Source organism: Chlamydotis macqueenii, chromosome 4 (genome assembly GCF_036417535.1).
Source record: "Chlamydotis macqueenii isolate bChlMac1 chromosome 4, bChlMac1.mat, whole genome shotgun sequence".
Classification (NCBI taxonomy): Eukaryota; Metazoa; Chordata; class Aves; order Otidiformes; family Otididae; genus Chlamydotis; species Chlamydotis macqueenii.
Window position 1 is genome coordinate 6,744,090 of NC_141559.1, and position 21,829 is coordinate 6,765,918.

Genomic DNA, 21,829 nt, shown 5'->3' on the forward strand with positions numbered 1-21,829 from the left:
CTTGCCCTTCCACTGGGAGTCTGCATTGAATTGTGGCTTGATGTTTACGTACTGTCGTGGTCTCAAATAAATCTCACATCAGGACACTTTAATTGTCTTGTGCTTAGCAAACATTTTTCCTGCTAATTTGAAGCAGCTTCCTTTAATAATCTATTTATTACATTATGTAATATAGGTCTTGTACCAGAGGAGACAGAGGAAAGCAATGACGGAGAAGCAAACAACGAAGACAGCAAATTACAGGATCTGCCACCGTGTTGGGGTCTGGACATTGTTTGTGGAAAAGGAACAGACTTCAACTATGGGCCTTGGGCTGATAGGCAGAGGTATTACCCTGATTTACATCTTTAGTTTTAATCTTGAATATCTATTATTCCTGAGAAAACATTCTAAAGTTTCCAGTGTGCGATTGCTCAGACTTCATTGTTCTTTGTCTTGTTTGCCTTCCAAAATTAGGATCACTCAGTGAATTTTTATTATTAAGTTAATAAATTATGTTCCTATTTCTTTATGAACAAAGTATTTTTACTATTTATCAAGTGTTACATACCTAAGGGTTTAACCTTTTTAAATGATTACCTTTAGTCTTGTCAAACCCCTATTAGCTCATGGATGGGAATATTGATGAGAAAATTTTAGGGAGGTACAAACCTGGCTATGAAAATAATGAAGGGGGAATAATTTATCCCTGCTTAGGAGAATCAACCATTTGATGCAGTCTCCAAAGTATTTATTATCTAGATATTTTAGTGACAAAATATTACTATTCTTCACTTACCCTTTGATGTTTTGCGCATGAGTATTTCTGGTGGAGGCAATAAGTTTGTTTAGAGACTAGAGGACTATTAAGGAAAAGTGACATAATTGGTGCTTTCCCTCTTTTCCCCTATTAATTACAGATTGATGCTTCTCTTGGCCTCCATTAATTCTGCTGTGAAACTGTTAATGATTAACTGTCTCTTAAGAGTTTGAGGGTGGCAGACCAGAGAGTAGTCATTAGATACGACAATGTTGTAGGGAATTTAAGAGAAAATACCAATTTCCAGAACAGTTCTTTACTAGTAACATGAAGTCGGTGAATCATTAATGATATTTTTGATACTACCAAGAAAGCTTGCTCTATGATGGTATGCTTTTTATAATTTTAACTGGCTAGACAGAAGGCAATTTAGTGCCTATGCAGAGTGCGTAGAGTTCATAAATCCATACCTGAAACGCTTTCGCATTGTGCCATGGATAGAAGATAGAATTTTGGAAAGTACCTGAATGTTTTGGAAGCACAGATCTGTAGGAGTTCTGTGGACTTTGTACTCTCAATTAATATAAGGGCTGCTACAAATGTGTCTTCCACCCCCTTGAGCCCTATGCAAGACAAATAAGTCTACGTAAGCTATGTAAGTTCATCATCGCTATGGCTTTCCTTTCATCTGGTTGCATGTTCAGATATAAATCTGCAGAAAGGTAGGCTTAGTTTTGCTCCCATTCTGAGGTCCTAAAATCTTATATTTTGTATATTTGTGGGCGTTACATGAATTATTTACGCACAAACCAAAGCATAAACAGATTACTTGCTGCTGGTTTTGTAGCAGATTTGTAAACCAAAGATTAGGAATAAGAAGAAAAACATATCTTGTTTGCCATCTGAATTAAAATATTTTTGTTCTAAGTAATTTATGATCTGTCCATTAATGGCTTTTATCCAAAAGTCACTTATTTTCATTGAAACTTTTGGAGATTTCAGTAATGAGGTGGAACATGAGGAACACTTTAAACAAACGTTCTTTGTTATCACATCCACTGGTTATCTAGAAACTAACTGGAAAATAATGAAGTGAACCAAACAGATGCATAAATATTGAATATGTGTAAATATATATATTTGGTGAATAAAAACAACTCTTTTTTTTTTTTTTTCCCCTCTTTTTTTTTTTTTTCTTTTTTTCCCCCTCCACTAGGGATTGCTTGTGGAAGTTTTTCTTCCCACCAGACTACCAAGTTATGAAAGTCTCAGAAATCGCTCAGCCTGGGAAACCGAGACAGATTCTTGCTTTTGAGCTGCGGATGAATATTATTGCAGATGCCACCATTGATTTGCTTTTTACCAAAAACAGGGTAAATAATGAAAACTTACCTAGAAAACAACTATGTCTACTATGTCACTGTGATTCACATGTCTACTATGATTACACTGTGCTTTTTGGTTTTGCGTATTTTTACTTGTCTCAGGTGTTTATTAGAGAACTATGGTTTTAAAAGCTAGGCAATTTTTAATTTAATCTTCCATAATTATGAGCAAAGCCTTCAAAGAGAAATTTTGGCTGAGAGGCATTAATATTTGTTGGCTTATTTTAAGTTTCTTTTAAGCCTTAAATCTACATTTTAAGCCATGCCAGCTCCTACACTGTTGGGAATTCATGATCTGGACACTTCCTGTGTAATCTTCCATTACGATGAAGCTCACTATGATGAAAAGACAATTTCTTCTGATATCGGATTAATTTCTGGTATTACTGGCGAGATGGTAATGGGGGGAACAAAAGATGAGTATGTGTAAGGATTTGGATTTCTCTTTCCCTTGTTGCTGCTCTTAGAAATGGGATATAGCGTGACTTCATTGTACGCCTATTTTCTTCCTTTCTTTTTTTTTGTTACTGAAAGTGTTAGAAGTATATATTCATCTGCCCTCTCAGGCCTTGGATCAGAATATCTTATGCTGTTTCTATTTGTGGACTGATGTCAACGTTTGTTAAGCCTAGGATTGATGTTATTTGGTATCAGTGCACATAGTTTATGAGTACTTTTTCTGAAGTCAAGAAAGACTTGAGTCCTCAGATACCTTAATCTAGGTGTGGATAATGATAGCCAGAGGCATAAAAAATACTGGTTGATGCCGTGAGCCTAGAAATAATGTCTGGACTTCTTTCTTTTCTTGCAATACAGGAAACTAATGCTGTACATGTCAATGTTGGTGCAGGATCATATCTGGAAATAAATATTCCCATGACAGTAGGTGAAAACGGTGAGTTAAGGCGAAGCTTAATTTGTTGTCGTAATGTTTTTCCTGAACAGTTATCTTAATTCCCGTGTGTCTAAATGCCTTGTACTGTTTTTCCTTTGTGACTATGAGATGTATATTCTTATGTCAGGAACAAAAAGCATTTCCTTGTACATTAAAGCATATACATATTTAAATAGTTAAGTCACCTCCACATTTTGTTTGAGTTAGGAAACACAAATGCCTTGATTACTAGACAGTCTGTCATTTGACTGTTTTGAAGCAGATTACAGATATGTTGTCAACTGAAAGCAGTAAGACTTCTTCAGTAGGATTAGTGTAGTAGTTGAATCATGGTGAGAAAGGTGTTATGAAAACAAATTTAATAGTAGTTTATTTAAACAAAAAAAAAACCTCCTCAAATCCAAGGTGAAGTGGAGAAAAATGTAAAATTATGGATATGTTCCTTGTATTTACTTTCTTGTTGGCTGGTTTGAAGCCCGTTGCTGAATTGTTTGTTCTCTTGATTGTTTCTGCCGTATTTGAGTTTTATTCTGCAACTTAAACCTAAGCATTTCCAGACCCAGCAAGAAGACTTCTGTCATCTTTCCTACATGAAGAGAGAACATGTTTAAGCTCTTCATTGACAAAGAGCAGAGGACAGAAATATTATAGTACTCGTTTCCATCGTGATATTTCTTGATTGTTAGTGGATTGCTGAAATCACTCCTGAAAATTGTTTAAATATTTCTGTAACTCTCATGTGTGAATAATTATGTTTTATATCTTTTGTTTGCTAGGCTATTCACCTACAATTAAAGGGCAGCTTCTACACGTTGATGCCACCAGCAGTATGCAGTACCGGACTCTCTTGGAAGCTGAAATGCTAGCTGTAAGTTTGCATTAATAAGCACAAAGCTTCACTCTCTAGAGGATTTTTAATAAAGAACATATTTATTTGTCTGTGGAGCAGTTCTTTAGGTTCTTAAAGAATACAGAAATACGCCTTTTGAATGTATTTGCAAGACCTTAATATGTGAGGAACTTTACATATACACACATAACTATGCACATGTGTAACTTTCAGTGACTTATGTAATTTATATACCAAGTTATATGTGTTCTGAAAGCAGTGGAGGGATTGGAGTACTATTGAAAAATCTTGTCTCGTTTACTCTGTAGCCATGCGTTCATACAGGCTTTACTTGAATAAATGATTACGCTTGTTTGCTGTGCAACAGAATGTGTGTGCACAAGTACTTAAAAGTACTTCAGAGTGCTTCAGCTACTTGAGACAGATTTGATATTGCATTATTCTTTTGTTTGCCTAGTATTTCACTTCTGCAATACTGTAATTCTGTAGAGTACCTTTCTCACTGTTTTTTAGAATGATGTTTGTAAATTTGAGCAACATATCAATGGTTGAAAAGCATTATATCATGAGGGATTTTATTTTTAGTATATTGTAAAAAGTGATGCTTTTAATGAAAATTTTAGTTTATGAATTGCTTGGTACATCTACTGCAACAAATGTATCAGAAGTTCATAATATACCTTTCCAAATAAATGAATACACTAACACTTGACCTTCAAACACAGAAAGAGAGAGAGATTAAATTATTAAGGAACTGAAGAGGCCTTCTGTTCATCCCAGCAGGAAAACAGTTTTAATTATTCAGCAGAGTACATATGTGAAAACTGCTGAGCTACAGGGTCAAGCAGTGTCATCTTTTTGAGTAACTCTGATGCTTTAATATCTTGTTCACAGTTTCATATTAATGCCAGCTATCCCCGGATATGGAACATGCCACAGACGTGGCAGTGCGAACTTGAGGTTTATAAAGCGACCTATCATTTTATCTTTGCTCAGAAAAGCTTCTTTACAGGTAACTTCTTTACTGAATAAGTTACGTATCGAATTAAATCTTCTTTCTTTAGAATTTTTTTCAAAATTTGCGAAGGTGTACAAGGTCAGGTACTCTGATTTCAAATGTTTAGGACAACAAATTGTTTCTGAGGACAGAGTTCCTGATATTTTATGTTGCATGTAAGTGTCTAAGTGCATGATATTCTTATATTTGAGTAAAGATACCAAATAATTTAATTTTCTAACATCCAAACTAAATTTCATCTGCAGTTATGTTAAGTGATCTTGAATTTCAGATTAATTTATTTCTGTCAGAGCTATTGATTTGTTTAATATTTGTCACTTAGGATGTTGATTTCTCTGATATCTCTCTCTTGGGTTCACTGATTTTCAACTATTTAGGCTTTAGGTCGTGTCCCTCTCGATGATGAAAGTAATTTGCTCCTTAGGATTTTGGCTGTGAGAAAGAATACATGCGCACAAGGCAGTGCAATGTGACACAGCATCACCAAACTGTTGCTGAATGTTCCAGCTGCATTCTGGAAAGAATATAGCCCCAGCAATGTGGCACTGCCTGGGCTAATTAGACCCTGCTGGGAGGAAGGATTAATTAGTGCAGGCATAGTGCCATGCTAATAAAGTTATCCTCCTAATGAGGCCGGAGCCATTATCCGTGTAGTGCTGCAGTACGCACCATAGTCTACCAGTCTATTCCAAGCAAACACGAACTTCTGCAGCAACGCTGTTCTGTTGCGTAAGAAAATATTACTCATGTACACATTCACAGTTTCAGAGTTGAAAACCAAAGGAAAGCACTTGGTAGTCTGGTGCTTCCAGGTCAGCGTGTAACTTCGCTACTGAACAAAACTAAACTAGAAAACTTAATTAAACCTATGGCTTTCCAACTCAAAATGCAGGTCAGAAATGGGAGATGGATTCACAGCAAGTATTTGTGGAGTATCTCCCTGAGAAATGGATACTGTGTATTGTTCTCTTTTTCCTTTTTCTGTAAAGGATAAATTTCTCACTTGATCGCTACTAACTTGTCTTTTATTACTTTATGTGAGTTTAGATTTGATCCAAGACTGGTCCAGTGATAGCGCACCTGATATTTTTTCATTTGTTCCTTATATGTGGAACTTCAAAGTCATGTTTCATCAATTTGAAATGATTTGGGCAGCAAATCAACACAATTGGATTGACTGTTCCACCAAACAACAAGAAAATGGTGAGATCACTTTATTTTTATATGGAAGAAGAGGATATATTAACAAAATATGTACAAAATATAGAATATATATAGAGAGAGACTATAAGAATTATAAAATTTTGTCTAGAAAAATGTATGTTCAGTGACAACTACCCATTTTGCTACTGTTGATGTGTATAAACCATCCTAAAACTGTTGCATGTTCTAACTTATTTGTACAAATGCATACCTTTTGGAGGGAGAGTGCAGTTCTAGGTCGTGTTTTAGCATTCATTTTTCAAGACCCTTTTTAATATTTGATTTAGTACAACAGTTTGCAGAGAGCAGCCGTGAGGTCTTTACATATATTCAGTAAGCTTACTGAAAATGTTCACTTGGGAAGAAATTTTTAAATTAATTTTGGAAAAATACCATTTGAACTCCATATAACTAGAAATGTCTGTTTCCTGTTTATTTCCAAGGAGGAGGTAATGCTGTTAATTCTGGGTAAAACTAAGAGCTATATTTCAGAAAGCCAAAACTTTGTTTAATGATTTGATTTAGACCTATTTCAGTGGTTTACGCTGTACTAGAATCTTACAATTTCAGGGTAGAAAGAGGATGGTGGATTAAAAATAGTGAAGTTGTGTTCTAGTTAAAAATAAGGCTCACTACTTCATCAGAAGCCTGAGGAATTTTCAATATGTGTTTTCTTGTCCAAAAACTACTGTGCGAAGCAATAAAGAAAGTAGTAAGATATCAATTACAGTTGATTTTATTGTGTGATTGCAATTTCGTTTTTCTAAGTACAGTGTCTTTCTATAAAGGACAAGTTTTAGGGAGTAAATGTGTTCAGAATAATTTAGCACGGTGTACTCTAAATTCACAGTAGTTAAAATCGCAATTTCCTATATCATGAGTTCTTGAATATATTTTCATTATTTTTACCTGCATGTTTGATAATTTGTCTAAGAACAAAATATGAAGTAATTCTGATAGATTTTTAAAATTTGTTTTTTCTCTTCTCTCACAGTTTATCTAGCAGCTTGTGGAGAAACATTGAACATTGTTTTCTCTCTGCCTTTCACTGACTTTGTTCCAACCACATGCAATACTAGGTTCTCTTTAAGGGTAAGTTCTTCCCCCCTTGCCCTTTTTGTCTTCTAAATGTGAGATAATTTCCCTGCCTTCCTTGATAAGGAAACTTTGAATAAACTCTTTCCTGAAAGAAAAATACTCTCTTTCACTTTCAGTTAATAGAATTTTTCTTTAACCCAGATGTAAATGGTTTCTGTTGCTTATATGAAGCAACAAATTGTAGGCTGTTTTAGTTATATATACACACAAATAAAAAGATTTTTTTAAGATATGTATACACATATGCTTCATACATACATATATACACACATTTAGTATGTATATTTACTATATGACTGTGTGTGTCTATGTATGTATTTTATCACTTGGAAGTCCGTTCCCATTTATTTAGAAAATGTGAAAATCTAATGTATGTTCAAAGATAAAAATAAAATGTTGGAACAGGTACCCCCAAACTGTTTCGGAAAGCCATGTTCCAGATTTTTAAGAGTTCTTTTGGAATAAGTAATGACGATAAATAGTTTTTAACAGACACAGCTAATTATTTGAAAGACTGTACTTCTTGTCTTCCCTAAAATAGAAGCAATCAACTGCTACTAAAAATAACAAAAACTAGTTGATGGTGATGTTGGTAATTTTGTATAATTTGATAGCAGAGGAAGCAATGTTTTATCTCTCTCTCTCTTTTTCAGAAAGTATGGTTTAGTTGAGATGTAGGGTAGCCTTGGGCCAGTCCCTTAAATTTTGCAGTATGGCTTGTACAACAGAAGAACAGGAACCACCAAAAGCCGTGCCCATGTGTTTTACAGATTGCTATGGTGTGTTGTTATGTGCACGTTACTGGACTTGTAACTGCCTAGAACTGCAGCACTCTTGGGATTGTTCTAGAAGTTGGTGGGAGCTGTGGTCAGCAATCACATGTGAAAATTGAGATTTCTTCCTCACTTTTCCTGTCAAGTGAAGATGATGGCGCATAGGAACATGCAAATAGCATCAGCGTTAAGCACACAGGGAATGAAAATTAACTTTTCTGTTACTAATGTTTGATTTTTAGGGAGAAGATGTTGATCTTCATTTGTATCTACCAGATTGTCATCCTAGTAAATATTCCCTTTTTATGTTGGTGAAAGATTGTCAGCCCAATAAAATAAGTCCTGAATCTTGTATTTCTGCCGAATGTCAAAGTGGTCAGAAAACAGGCAAACCCAAATGGAGGAACATTACTCAAGAAGAGTGAGTTTTATTGTGACATATATATTTATGCCTTTATATTGGCTCTTCGTGTCCACTTACTTGGTGATGAATGCCACCTTGTAAGTTCATGTAAGATATTTAATGAAACTGTGGTACTTCAAATAAAAGTGTGATTTTTTTTTTTTTATTTTTATTTAAAAGGGCTGGATGGGTTGAATGCTGGACAGTCCCGAGTGTTGTGTTTACAATTGACTACTCATGGCACCCAATTTATCCTCAAAAGGCAGATGAGCAGCTAAAACAGTCCTGTAAGTGTCATTTCCTTGTTAGCATGTCTCGTGTTTCATTTCAGGAACTGTTGTGAGTTTGTTGGATCAAACTGCTTAAATTTGCAGAAATGAATCTTGAATTGAAGTATTATATGTCGCATGGGAGAATGCCAATCTTGAGAACGCACCAGGTTGGATTTAAAAACTGACAACAGCTCATGATGCAAAATTTCAGAACGTATCCCCGTTCCCTGTCTGTAGTTCACCTCTCCTCGTCTGTAACAAAGTGGATCTCTTAAGTGGGTTGTTGCATAACAAAATATTACTTGTCACATTAAATGTGCAGCACAATATTTTTGGCAATATCATGTTCCTTAAACTTTCTAAGTTGGTTTTTTTTTTTCCTTTGAATGTTGTGATGTTGTCTTATGATTTAAATGTTTGAATACACTATAGATGAGATATGACAACACTGTCTTACCTTTATGGATATGAAACTCTGAGATTTCATTCTAGCTAGCACTATTGAAGTGAACAGTACCATCAGATTAGGAGTGTTAGACTGGCCAGTCTAACACTAATTTATAAACAGTAACTTTAAAATCCCTAAACAGTATTTCTAACTAAGAAATATTCTGTAACTATGTGCTTGCAAAAAGAAGTAATGAAATACTTATACACAGAGATAAAGGAAGTTGTTATAAATGCAGAGGGAGGCATGCAGGAAGTTATGGGGTTACATAAGTCTTTCAGGTTGAGAAGGTGGAAGCAGAAGCGATGAAGGAAAAGTATTAGAAAAATAATGAGGGCTAATTTGAATCAGCCTCAAGCAGCAGGTGTTAGGAAGACATGCTGGATAGCGTTTTTAGTTTTTGAGTTCCAACAATTCAACTCTCAAAGAACTCAAATTTTAGAGGACGAAGCAGAAAAAGTAAGATTCATCTTGCAGATGTTCATTAAGCGCTCTTGTGAGGCTCTGTCAGCTTGTGTCAAATGTGTATACTTCAAATTTGAAAACATTTACCTGGAATTGTAGCAATTGAATCTGCATTTGAAAGTTTGTACCTACACAGGTAATGTCATCTACAGCTTCCTTCAATTAATATATCCAGCAGAGTCCAGCTTGCTACTAATCTGTGAGGCTGCTAGAATGTGTTTGTTGTGGTAGCAGCATCTCTACTTTCTTTTGAGTCAATTGATAGCACTCTTTGTTTCCAATAAACACGTATGTTGCATTACAAGAGATGCAGCTTCCAAAAAAGCGGTCATCTCACTGCGGCATGTAGCAAATCTATAACACGTAACATAACACAAACTCTGAGCAAGCGCTGTAGACAAGAATGGTGAGTTAAAGCCTTGAATGTTTTCTGGGTATATGCGTGTATTCGCTGTAGTTCTGTATGTGCCAGTTCTTCCAGTTAAACTGGCACCTGAAATTGTACGTTGTCTGGAGCATCAATTTTGTATGGTTTTCCCACAGAGTTCTTTATTTCCCAGCAATCACTTTACATCCCCAAAGCACTCGCAATTATTCACTTGCTTCTCGTCGCCTTTCCTCACACAAAAAACGCGAAGCACTTTCTTCTTCGTAACTCCAAATGAAAGCAAGGGATAGGAAATAAGATCTGAATTTGCAAACTGTTTTGTGACTAGAATAATCGAATTGTTAGAGAGGAAATCTTGGCCTACAGAGCTGCTGGTTCAGAATAGGTTTTTAATACAACTTTTACGATTTTCCTGTTTATTCACTTTTGTTTATTCTGCAGTAGCTGTGTGGTTGTGGGAAATCTGCTACACTGAAATGAAAGCATGTCTTTGTTTAACTTGAAAAGCAAGATAAATAAATTGAATTTTTTTTTTCAGAACTTGAAGGATCGTCTTTCTCTTGCATAATTAACATTGACTAAAATATTCTCCATTTTCTTGTCTTCCCATAGTTGCTAGAAGTGAGAAACCAGTTCCGTAGCATAGACATATGAACATAATTATACAAACCAAATTAGAAAGCTGCAAAAAGTTGTATTTTTAATGCACATTCCTATTTGCAGAATTTTGTCCATTGGAAGCCTAACTTGTAATCAAAATTTGTTTTCTTTATTTTGCACTGAAGTGTCAGAAATGGAAGAAACGATGTTATCTGTGCTAAGGCCATCGCAGAAAACAGCCGACAGCGTGATTTCATCTCCCACAGCTTCAACTCGCCTTCCCCTTGACCCCTCGGAGCTGCCCCCAGATAAGCTCCATGTGGAACTGGAACTCTCTCCAGATTCCCAGATAACCCTGTATGGACCCCTGCTCAAAGCCTTTCTGTCCATCAAGGTAGGCATAGGAACACAACTCGTAAAATTTATGAATGACCACATGTAGGAAAGGGACTTTTGAAGTAGTAACAAAAAAAAAAAAGCAATGAAATGCATTATTCTAACTAGAGCTTATATTAACCACCACTTTTATGCAAAGATATATCAGAACCCATGCTTTTAGTGCATTTTAAGTTCTGCAGAGTGTTCTGATTGTTTGTTTGTTTGTTTTTGTTTTAATTAGATTTGGTGGAATTTCTGGAGTTAGGCTCATGAAGGGGAAGGGGGAAGGATATGAGAATATGTTTAAATTAAGAAGCTACTTCAGTCTATACTGAAGAAGAGGTTTTAATCCTTTTCTTGATGTTAAGCTATTATACTTAAAAATGTTTGTGTTGCTTATGTTGTGTCCTGTTCCATTACTGATCTTCAGGGTGGCTAGAAACAGACAAATTTCTTCCCACCTCCCTCACCCTGCCTTGTGACAAAAGCAGAGGCGATTGAACATGTCGCTTCTATTTGACTAACAGTGAAATGCTTGGGTTTTGGTTGGTTTTTGTGTTGTGTGGTTGTGGAGGTTTTTTTGGTGTTTTTTTTTTTCCCTTTTTTTTTTTTGTTTGTGTTTTTTAAGGTCTATTTTAGCCTGCACAGAGGTACAGTAAGGTAGTGTGTTTCTGGAGACTTTCATTTTGGGTCTGAGGATAAGGAATTTTCTGAGGCAGGTGATCAGTATCAGGAGTGATACTGAAACAGTAATTTTAATGAATTTATATAAGATATTGCACGTAGGCAATGAATAGCAGAAAGAGTATAGGACTTGGAAATGTGTTCATTATTTTTTTCATGTTGCCACTAAAGTAGACAGTATTATAATTAGGCCAGTATTGCATCTTGAAGGCTTCGTTTCTTCTGATATAGAGGAAATGCACCTATGTTAGAATTTTTTATGGAGCTGCTCTTTTGGAGCCCATAAATTCATGAGATGGTGCTGTCTTTCCAAGCAAAGCAGCGCTTCTTCAGTGCTCTTTGCCTCTGGAGGTATACGTATAGTGCTGCATTAGATCCCTTGATTCTATGGTGACTTAGGTTTTTTTTAGGTGCAGATTTCTCAGATTAAATCTAGCTTTTATTTTCTAAATCTCAAGAGAAAATTTAGATGAATAGCTCATTTTTGAAAATGCGCATTTATTGTTCTTTTTAGTATTTTTGTGACTCTGTCTACATCTATTTGTCCAGCTGTGCTGGCAGTGTCTCTTAATAGATTTCTCGGGGTATTTTTATGCTTGGTTTCCTGACTTGTGGTTGAATTGTTATGTTCCATTTGTTTTCATTGATCTTTTTTAATATATGCAGGAGAAATTCCTGAACATGCATTGTTCATGTGGTTTTGTTAAGCCTTCTATTCCTGGGAGGTGGTTTTTTGGTGTAGCATGCTGTGTTTCTTACTGAAGGGCTTACTGGCTGGGAAGGAATGATTGACAGGCCCTTGCACCCCCAGCAGAAGGTACCAGGAGTCAGTTACTGGAGTTCTTAGCACCCTCTGCTGGGTCTGCCATCTAAAAAAATTTCCTTTATCTTTTCCCTTTGCTAAAGGGGGTGACGACAGAAATCTGCTTCTGATGCACTTAATAAATAAAACACAGGAAGTTGATTTTGTGTTGTGATTTTTTGGTTTTGGGATTTTTTTTTTTTTGTAATTAGTGATGGATTTTCTGTTTCCCAGTAGGATTTGGCAAAGTTCCTTTGGTTTTAGATAATTGAGGGCAGTTGGCTTAGAAACAAAGCATTTTTTAGACCCAAGGGGAGAAATGTTTATGAACTAATGTTTTAGAAGCATGTTTAAGAGTTTGAAATACACCGATAACAAGTTTTAGAAGGTTGCCTGAGAGTGACTTCCTGCAGGATGCTTTGTGTTCTTACTCTCCAAGTTATCTACCTTTAAAACCAGAAAATCTGTTTAAAATGTCAGTAGGAGTACTTCAGAGTTATTATTTGTATTGCATGTGTCTAGAATACCAGTACTTTGAGAACTACTGAGAGCCCTTTCTTTTCCTGCAAAGCACATGGCCTATATTTGCTCACTGAAGGTATCGATTCTTCATAAAATACAAGTATCTATGTTTCTTCAGCTATAGGTTGTAGCTATACTGCTTATTTCAGGGAGGGCTACCATACAGGAAAAGGTTGGATTTGTATTTCATTACATTGCCTATATGTTTTTAATTTCTTTTCTGTATGACCATAACTATTCTTTTTCCTAGGAAAATTATTTCGGAGAAGACGACATGTACACTGATTTCGAAGAAGTTATTTCAAGCCCTGTTTTGTCACTGTCAACATCTTCAAGCTCTGGATGGACAGCCGTTGGAGTGGAAAATGATAAAAAAGAAACCGAAAGTTCAGTCAAGCCAGTTCACCCTCTTACTTTACGCCCATGGGATATCACTGTGCTTGTTAACTTGTACAAAGTGCATGGGCGATTACCAGTGGTAAGTACTTCAGAATCTTAAAATATTTTGCTCCGTGTAATTTTTTTTTTTCTGCTTTCGTAATCTGGAGTTAAATTTAACTCTCTAGAACAATAAGTTAGGGTGGTGCTTACCAAAGTGTGTGTATACTCTCTACTAAAATTATGACTATCTAAAGCAATTTGAGACATGATTTATTTTGCTTATCTGGGAGGCAGAAGTAGATAATTTTTTAATATGATTTTTGTTCTATTAACTTGATTTATGTGATAGTATTTTTGATTGACCATTATGATTTCTCTGCCAATTAGCAAAACTATTTTCTAATGGTGCATTCTGCTCTGTGCAGTTGCGTTCTGAGGGATCCCCAGGAATTCAAATAACAATTCAGTTAAAAAATTGAAATCACCCAAATGGGTTTGAATTGCTGTTTAGGTAATTGTCAAAAAATTTTGAAGTTGCTCAGGCTTCTTTTTGAGAATTCTCTTTGAGGAAAATGAGCATACTTTCTGCTCGCAGGTTTGCTTCCAGTCTTACAATTTCAACCATGTTGTACATTTTCAATTTCTGAAACAGATGTGTTTAATTTTCTTTTTAGCATTGCAGCCCAGATGGTCCCGAGTGCCCTACAGCTTTCTTGGAAAGGTTGTGTTTTGAGATGAAGAAAGGATTTAGAGAAACAATGCTTCAACTTGTACTGTCTCCAGTGAATTTGTTTCTGAATGACAGCTATCAGGTAGTAAGCTGTTTTTTACGTGTTTGCATGCATGCGTCTGTGTTGTGGAAGTTGTGATGATCTTAAAATGGAATTGTTTTGTTAGGAACTTTCTTGTGCACATACAAAGTTTTTTTTTTAAGCCTTATGAATCATCAGAGGTATTTTTAAAAAATCTGATACTTTTTATTTTTTTTTAAAATCTTTATTTCCGTCCAGTTTGCATATTAGTGAAATGCATGAAAGAAAAGATTGTATTTTCTTAGTTTTGCTTAAAATCTTTCTGGAGAAGGTTCTCTAGGAAACAGAGAATAATATTCAGACCAGTCTTAGAACCATTGAGTGATCTCTGGTTTGTGTGGGGTGGGAAGGGGGTTGTTTGTTTTGTGTGACGTGTTGGTGGTTTTTTGGTTTTTTTTAAGAATTTGATTTTAAAAGGTACTATAAGTACTGACACATGTTAATTTTGTGCAATGACTGGATACGTTTTGCTTTTTTGAGCATATAGTTTTAAAAGTACATGTGTTAGTAAATAGAGTAACTTGATCTTTCACATAATCTCTGCGACTTTTATTAGACTAAATCCATAGCTGGGTCTGTATCTTATGATCAAGATACTGTTCTGACTTTCAGTCTTTTTTCTGGCGGAGGAGTCATGAGCTGTACTTCAGAAAGTATTTAATGAGAAAGTTAGGTGTTGTTTGTGGCCTGTCAGGTAGATGTAGACTCCTTTGATTTTAGTAAACATTCAAAAATTGCCAATATGGACGAATTTAGCTCAGTGAAGAGTTCAGGCTGAAATTTTTTAACATAAGACGTTATCCTGATTCAGTGCAGATTAGTGAATACTTGGAGTTCCTATTTTGTTTATGCACATATTAGCTGCATTAAAAGTACTATGATACTTAGACTGTGCCTTACAGATTATATTGTTTTCAATCCCTCTGTCCTGAAATACTTTGTTACCAATGGCCTGTATGAAATAAAATATAAATTATTTTTATCTTATCCACATTCCAGTGTTTGAAAACTGGAATACTGTATACAGATGAAGACGCACATCACTTATTTTTTCTACTCTTACATTAGTAATGCTTGTTTAGTCTTTCCAAATTTGGATCCAGTGAGCCACAAGCACAAAAGTATCTTAAGTATAACCACTGACTGTAGACTGACTAATAGGTAAAGAAATTGGAAAAAATAATTAACTTTCAGGATGGCAAAAAGCTAAATGACATCTTAGGAGGTTCCACATTAGCCGTCATATTTTTGAGATGTTATTCTGTTGACCTCTGATTAGTAAAGAAGAAATCCCTGATGAGAACACAGAATCTAAACATCTTGTTCTTTGCTTGCAACTCTGCAATTGTCTTCAGCAGCAATCTGAAGAAAGAGACGGTTTGAAGTCACAGAAAGTGCAGGTGCATAATCTGTATGGGATTAATAAGGCTGTCTTCAGAGAGCGCTGCAGAAATTGGATGTACTGACAGCATGGGGGCATACAAACCTTTATGTAATGAAAAATTGCATCCTATGAATTGCCAGTTATGTTATCCAAATCTGCTGGAGGATTTTTGCATATAATTGTTTTTGTTTGTTTGCTCTATGAGGAATCCAAACATTTGAATAGCATCTTATTTAAGAACACAATCTATTTTTTGTGCGGTGAATGAGGCCCTTAAAGGTTGTTCAAACCTGTAACTTTATTGTTGTATTGCAATTCATATGTACAAGGAAGCAGAAATGAGGTTGCAAGCAAAAACTTAATTTTGGGGGATTTCATGTTTTAATTTCACAGCCCTGAGACTTATTGCATTACTTTTTTTCAGTATTCTTACTATTTAGACTTTGTAATGCTGTGGTATCTAAAGAGCAGGGCACGTTTCTTCTTCGTTAAGTAGCTCCAAAGGCTTTGCTGACAACGGAAAACATACCAGGCAAGATAACAAGTAGAAAAACTCAATAAAAGGGAAGTTTTGCTGTTGACTTACTGGCTTTAGTCCACAGCTTAGCTCCATGCAGTCACAAGCTTCTAGTATATGGCTGTGCTGTTTTTATCTTTTCAGTTTCTTCTCTGGCTGGTGGAGTAATATTCTTCTGAAAAGTATTAGATCTGAATTTTCATATCTGCAAACAAGTTGCTTTGCTTTAGATAGCCAAGAAATACTTCAGTGGAAAAGCAACTTAGAGGACAGCCTCTAATGTTTGTTGTTTGTTTTTTTCAACATTTATTTTTAATTTTTTTTTTTAATAATGTGTCAGCATTCTGATGGTAGCAAACCTTGATCCTTTCCCTCTTCTGTAAGATTTGCATGTATGTTGTTGTGTGGGTGATGCTGAGAAGTCTTGGGACTTTCTCACTGTACAAAAGTCAACAGGATTTAAGAGATGAAGATGAATCTGTCTGAAGTATCCTTGTCTACACAGCTTTTGCACTTTCTATTGATGTATTCTATGCAAATATTAGCTTTAACTCACTTGTCCTTAACAGCGACCTGCAGTGGATGAAGTTCTTCGAGAGGGTCACATCAGCCTGTCAGGTCTGCAGTTGCGTGCTCACGCCATGTTTTCAGCGGAAGGTCTGCCTCTTGGAAGTGACACTTTAGAATATGCATGGCTGATAGATGTACAGGCTGGAAGTCTTACAGCCAAAGTTACAGCACCACAGGTACCATCTAGAAACTATTCACTTCGGAGTGTTACCTTCCTTCTGGCGTAGCATGAGTTTTGGAAAGCACATGATCACAGCTGAATTTGCATGCATCTGTGCCTTAAGTATCCTTTATTTTATAGTTTGAAAATCTAAGCATTTCTATAAATGGAAAGGAGATGACAAATGAGCCAAATATGATATTCATCTTAAATCTAGGTGTAACAGGGTGGCTAGTGTTACGTGAGAACTTGAAGGGATGATGGCACAGAGCATGGACAAATCAGTAGTGAATACTGTTGTCACTACATGTAAACATTTGTATGTTACATCTGTGTACGGTGATGTACTTGAATACTGCTTAGAAAGGCAACCACAGTATCTACATGCACTTTAAATTGTTTAATCACAGAGTAAATAATACTTCTTCATAAACAGAGCAGGTGTTTTGGGATGCCTTCAGCCATAAACTACGTAATGTGACAAGGAGGAGAAAGGAAGATCTATTCAAAAGATTTAAATAGGAGATGACTTGGTTAAGTTGTCTGTGACTTCTTCTGAGGTTACTTTTATTTTACGATGCTGACTTCTGGAGGTGCAGGTTTGTTACCCCTGCTGGTTGACTCTCTGGGAAGGACAAATGAAGTATCCAGTTGTGGTTGCAGTTTGAAATGCAATTTGATATCCCTCAGATCTAAGGCTCTTGGAGATCCACAGACATTTGCATGAATCATAGAATTGTTTGGGTTGGAAGGGACCTTCAAAGGCCATCTAGTCCAACCCCCCTGCAAGGAGCAGGGACAATTCCAACCAGATCAGGTTGCTCAGAGCCTCATCCAGCCTGGCCTTGAACGTTTCCAGGGATGGGGCATCCACCACCTCTTGGGCAACCTGTTCCTGAAGGAATGCTGCCAGCAATAAGGATATTAAGTTGAGTGTCTGGCAAGAATTTAGCTTGCAGGTAGAGTTCTGGCTTTCCGTAGAAAGCTGTGCACAAAGTCACATTTTAAAGCAGGAGACAAATGGGATTACTTGTGGGAGTGTAGTATGGGCAGGCCTCAGCGGGAGAGTAGCTGGTAGCTCAGTCACGCTGCTCACTGCGTGAATTCTGATATGTCGTCCCGCTGGAACATCGTTTGCTTTCACAGTGTTGGATTTCCTTGGGTCAGTCTTAGCGCTAACTCCTTTTAGTTTTGCCATTTATGTTACTTTTATTTTTCCAGATATAATAATGGCTTCAACTGTACAGTAGGCAGATCACTTAGATTTATTTCTGCTGTGAGCTGCCAAATCTTTAAAAAAAGATTGCTTTGTCAGGGTATTTTGAGACATGAGAAAAGCACATAATTCTATTTAGTAGTTAATTTGTTTTGTTTATTTATTAAATTTAAAAGACACTTCTACATCCTCTTATTCCTCTAAAATTGGCGTTATATTCTAGGATTAAACACATATTTGATTAGTAGACTTCTGCAGCAAACAAAAGCAGAATAAGGCATACGAGCAATTTCAGTAATTCTAAAGAGTAGACTCCAGATATATTTTCATGCTACATTTGCAAACTTTTGTGGCAGTATTTCCCAAAATGCTACCACTAATTTAGATAATCTGTAGTATTTACTCCACTGCTCTGTGCTTCAAAATTAAACTTAGTTGATTCAAAGTACTCTAAGGTTAGAGAACAATCCAAAATGCTTGATGCAACTTAAGGATTTTCTTCCCCTACAAAGCCATTCTCAATTGTATGCTTCATAGAGGATTTTTATTTATTTTGTTTATTTTTTTATTATGGTCAGCACCTTTATGGAGCAGAACTTGAATTGGCTGTTTCAGGGTCATTGGCTTTTTTCCTCCCATAGTGTGATGTATTGCAAGAATTTGTGAAGGGAGGAGGAGAGATTTTGTGGAGGACAGTCATAGCTATATTAAATTCCAGTTAAATTACTGCTGATTTTAAGTGCCCTTTCCTTTGACTAGCCAAAGAAAACCCATTTCCCTCTCATAACAGAGACAGACAGTCATGAATCATTTCCTTTATGAATGAGCTGACTATATAAAAGATTTAAATCAGCAGTAGGCTAATTAGTAGGTCCAGAGAGATTCAGCAGTGTTCTGTTTAACCAGTTTCCTCCTATGCTTTCTAAATGTAACTTTGTTACTTACGTACAAGGAAGACAAACATTTAAATTATGAATGGTAATAGAGTATTTTGAGGTATATTTTTGAAGTAAAATAAGAGAAGCTCTGTCTTTACAGTGACGTTCTCAGTTGACCGTAATGGCAAAAGCTGTTTCCTTATATTAAGAAATAATTTAGAAAATTATTTAGGGTCACAGTGTTATCCATGAAAAACTACAGATACTTGCATGTTGTGGCACACAGAAAAATAAAAATCAGTCTTGAGTAACTCAAAATAGACTATGTGCAAGCAAAGGTGATGCAGCCAGAACGTTATGATGGAGTCTTTTGTTTGTTTTCACTCCTGCTCACCTCCCAGCCTTTGGGGGTGTTCTTTCAATACTCTGTCGAGTACCAAAAGTTCATTTTGTGTACTTACTATTAGACAAGGTGTTGTTATTTGCTTACAGCTTGCGTGTCTTCTGGAGTGGGGACAGACCTTTGTATTTCATGTGGTGTGCCGGGAGTTTGAACTGGAAAGGCCCAAATCTGTAGTAATATGCCAGCATGGAATCGATCGTCGGTTTTGTGACTCTAAGGTAACGTTTCATCTGTCTTAATTGCTTGCTATATTTGCACAGGTTCTTTGGAACAGTTTAGAAATGCAGCCTTAAAGTTATCAAGTCACATGGAGTATATAGTTAGATTGGATGTTCCTTTGATAAATTATAGCTAATTATTATTAGAAAGAAAAACAATTCTCCTTGGATTGTCCTGTGGATGTGCACAGTGTTTTTGTGCTCTTAATTATTTTGAGAAACAGTATCCACAGGAGTCAGTCCTTGTTTCTTGCCTCTGCTGTGACAGTTAAGAGCCAAAGGGCATACTCCAGTGTCCCTTAAGAGACAAAGGTCATACTACCCCTCGTGTTCCTGGCACATTTCCATGGTACTTTTTCATTCCTTATCCTCTGTTGATGAAGAAACAGTGCTTTGGTGGAAGAATTAAGCTGACAGCTTATAGCTTCCATGGACCATTTTTTCAAGTACTTTTAAATTTTTTTTTTCTTTTTTAAACATGGGACTCTTACTTAATGATTATATCACTGTAGATCCTACTTTTAGTGCTTGTCTCTTGGAATCCATGTGCATGGTCACTTGAAGACTGAAGGAGGCTTGCCATGTATTGAGAATGAGTCCTGGATTTCATCTCCCAACTCTTTAGTCCTCCTTGCTTTATTCCTGTTTTTGTGATGCTCTCTATTAGCAGACTTGATTTGCCTTTTGCTGGTGGAAGCCAGGAGAGCCACTTGGGTCCCCTGACATTGCTGGACAGAAGAATTAAACGTGGAGTAGTGAAAATGAACCTTAGCACAGAAACACCCCGTCTCATGGTCGTGTTGACAGTGTAGAATAAGTAACTTCTTATTGCTCTAGTTTTAGGCCACTGTTAAACGGAATATAAATAAAAGGATAAGCACAAATTAAACTAAAAATCCTAATGTACATTCAAGTATTTTTTCTTTTCTTTTTCTTTTTCTTCAGATGAATTGTGTCCCTGGGCCGTGTCCAACATCTGATGACTTAAAGTACACTATGACACGCTTAGCCATGGATGGAGCAGATCTGTATGTGGTAGAACATGGCTGTGCCACCAATATAAAGGTAAAAATGTTTCCTTTAACATCAATTAAAATACTCATTTATCAATAGACTTATTTGTATTTTTTGATAGAAAAGCTGCCTGAATGCATTGCTTGCTTACGTGCAACGGACTAAACAGAATTTGTGAAACTTGAACTGATAAAAGATTGGCTTGGAGTAGGTCAGTTTGGCTTCTGCGTAGCCATTAATGATCTTGGAAAACGGTAAGGAGTGGCTGTCTGCCAAAATAAGAGTGGAAGTTGCAAGATTGGTGTGAAAAATTAAAGAAAACACTGGGCGATATAAATCTCCATGTCTGAACCCGAGAGCTAATAAGAACTTGTGCTGTAAGTTAATAAATCAGCAACTGGAAACCATTGATATGGATTGTGTACAAGTCAGTGCTTGATAACTTGCAATCGTTTTATACGATACAGCTGTTTGAATTAAGATCTATCTTTAGTAGAGATGGGAGAAGTGTTAGTGCCACTGCCTGACTGAATCTGGAATACTACATGGTATATTCTCTGTTCAAAAAAGGATGTGCAAACAAGAGCTGGTTTTCTCTCCATTATCCTGTCATACAAGAGAAAACTGGAATGATTTTCTCAGTGCAGCAAGATATAAATTAAGAGACAACCGAGATATGGTAACGACAAAAAAGGAGAAAAGTGCAATGCTGGTATAAGTGACTAGTAGTTGTGCTGTCCATTAATAAATTCAGTTTTAAAAGGTAGACTTTAAGTGTCAGGTTTTGGGGGCAGCTTCCCGTTATGAGCAAGAATCTAAATGAAGGAAAATGGTAATTACTTTAGACATTTTTAAATGACATCTTTTCTTGTGGCAGTAAACAAAAAAGCGTTTGTGTCTCCAAATTCTTTTGAGTCCAATATTAAAAAGCACCATCATAAGTATTAACTGTGTTTGCAGGCATAAATATGAATGGCAGTATTTTCAAAGGCAACTTAATAACCTGAACCACTCTGGAAAATTATATCCTGAACGTGTTTCTTTCAAATTTAATAAAAAAGATTTCCAGTGCTCATTTATAGTCTGTGACAGAGATGAGAAGTCATCATTTAATGTTAACCCTGTGGGTAGCTCGTCCATGGCCGGGTTCTTTTTCAACTTTCCTTCTTTTCCCTGTGAAAAGTTGGAAACCTCAATCTGAAATCTCAGATAATTCACGGTGACTTTTTGGAGAGGACTCAAGCTGAGCATGAAACTTGGTTCAACGTCTTTGGATTCTTTGAAGTTTGAAGACTAAGCCTGTGTGGCAGGGCTATACCATCTTTTATTAGTGTACACCAGTGTCAGGGAGGA

General features: G+C 36.2%; 1 protein-coding gene across 13 annotated transcripts in view; it reads left to right on the forward strand.

The window, feature by feature from the left end:
- BLTP1 (bridge-like lipid transfer protein family member 1) overlaps nucleotides 1-21,829 on the forward strand; it is a 113,431-nt gene that overhangs the window by 26,576 nt on the left and 65,026 nt on the right. For 12 of the 13 annotated variants that reach the window (XM_086747535.1, XM_086747523.1, XM_086747525.1 and 9 more), the window contains 15 exons: nucleotides 176-326; nucleotides 1,956-2,112; nucleotides 2,941-3,019; nucleotides 3,796-3,887; nucleotides 4,764-4,881; nucleotides 5,935-6,090; nucleotides 7,085-7,182; nucleotides 8,204-8,382; nucleotides 8,545-8,651; nucleotides 10,723-10,931; nucleotides 13,174-13,401; nucleotides 13,979-14,116; nucleotides 16,587-16,763; nucleotides 19,334-19,462; nucleotides 20,408-20,527. In XM_086747535.1, the coding sequence (XP_086603661.1) occupies nucleotides 176-326; nucleotides 1,956-2,112; nucleotides 2,941-3,019; nucleotides 3,796-3,887; nucleotides 4,764-4,881; nucleotides 5,935-6,090; nucleotides 7,085-7,182; nucleotides 8,204-8,382; nucleotides 8,545-8,651; nucleotides 10,723-10,931; nucleotides 13,174-13,401; nucleotides 13,979-14,116; nucleotides 16,587-16,763; nucleotides 19,334-19,462; nucleotides 20,408-20,527 (2,138 nt within the window). Of the gene's footprint in view, nucleotides 1-175; nucleotides 327-1,955; nucleotides 2,113-2,940; nucleotides 3,020-3,795; nucleotides 3,888-4,763; nucleotides 4,882-5,934; nucleotides 6,091-7,084; nucleotides 7,183-8,203; nucleotides 8,383-8,544; nucleotides 8,652-10,722; nucleotides 10,932-13,173; nucleotides 13,402-13,978; nucleotides 14,117-16,586; nucleotides 16,764-19,333; nucleotides 19,463-20,407; nucleotides 20,528-21,829 lie in introns of those variants that run through there. The other variant, XM_086747534.1, reaches the window with a different exon arrangement.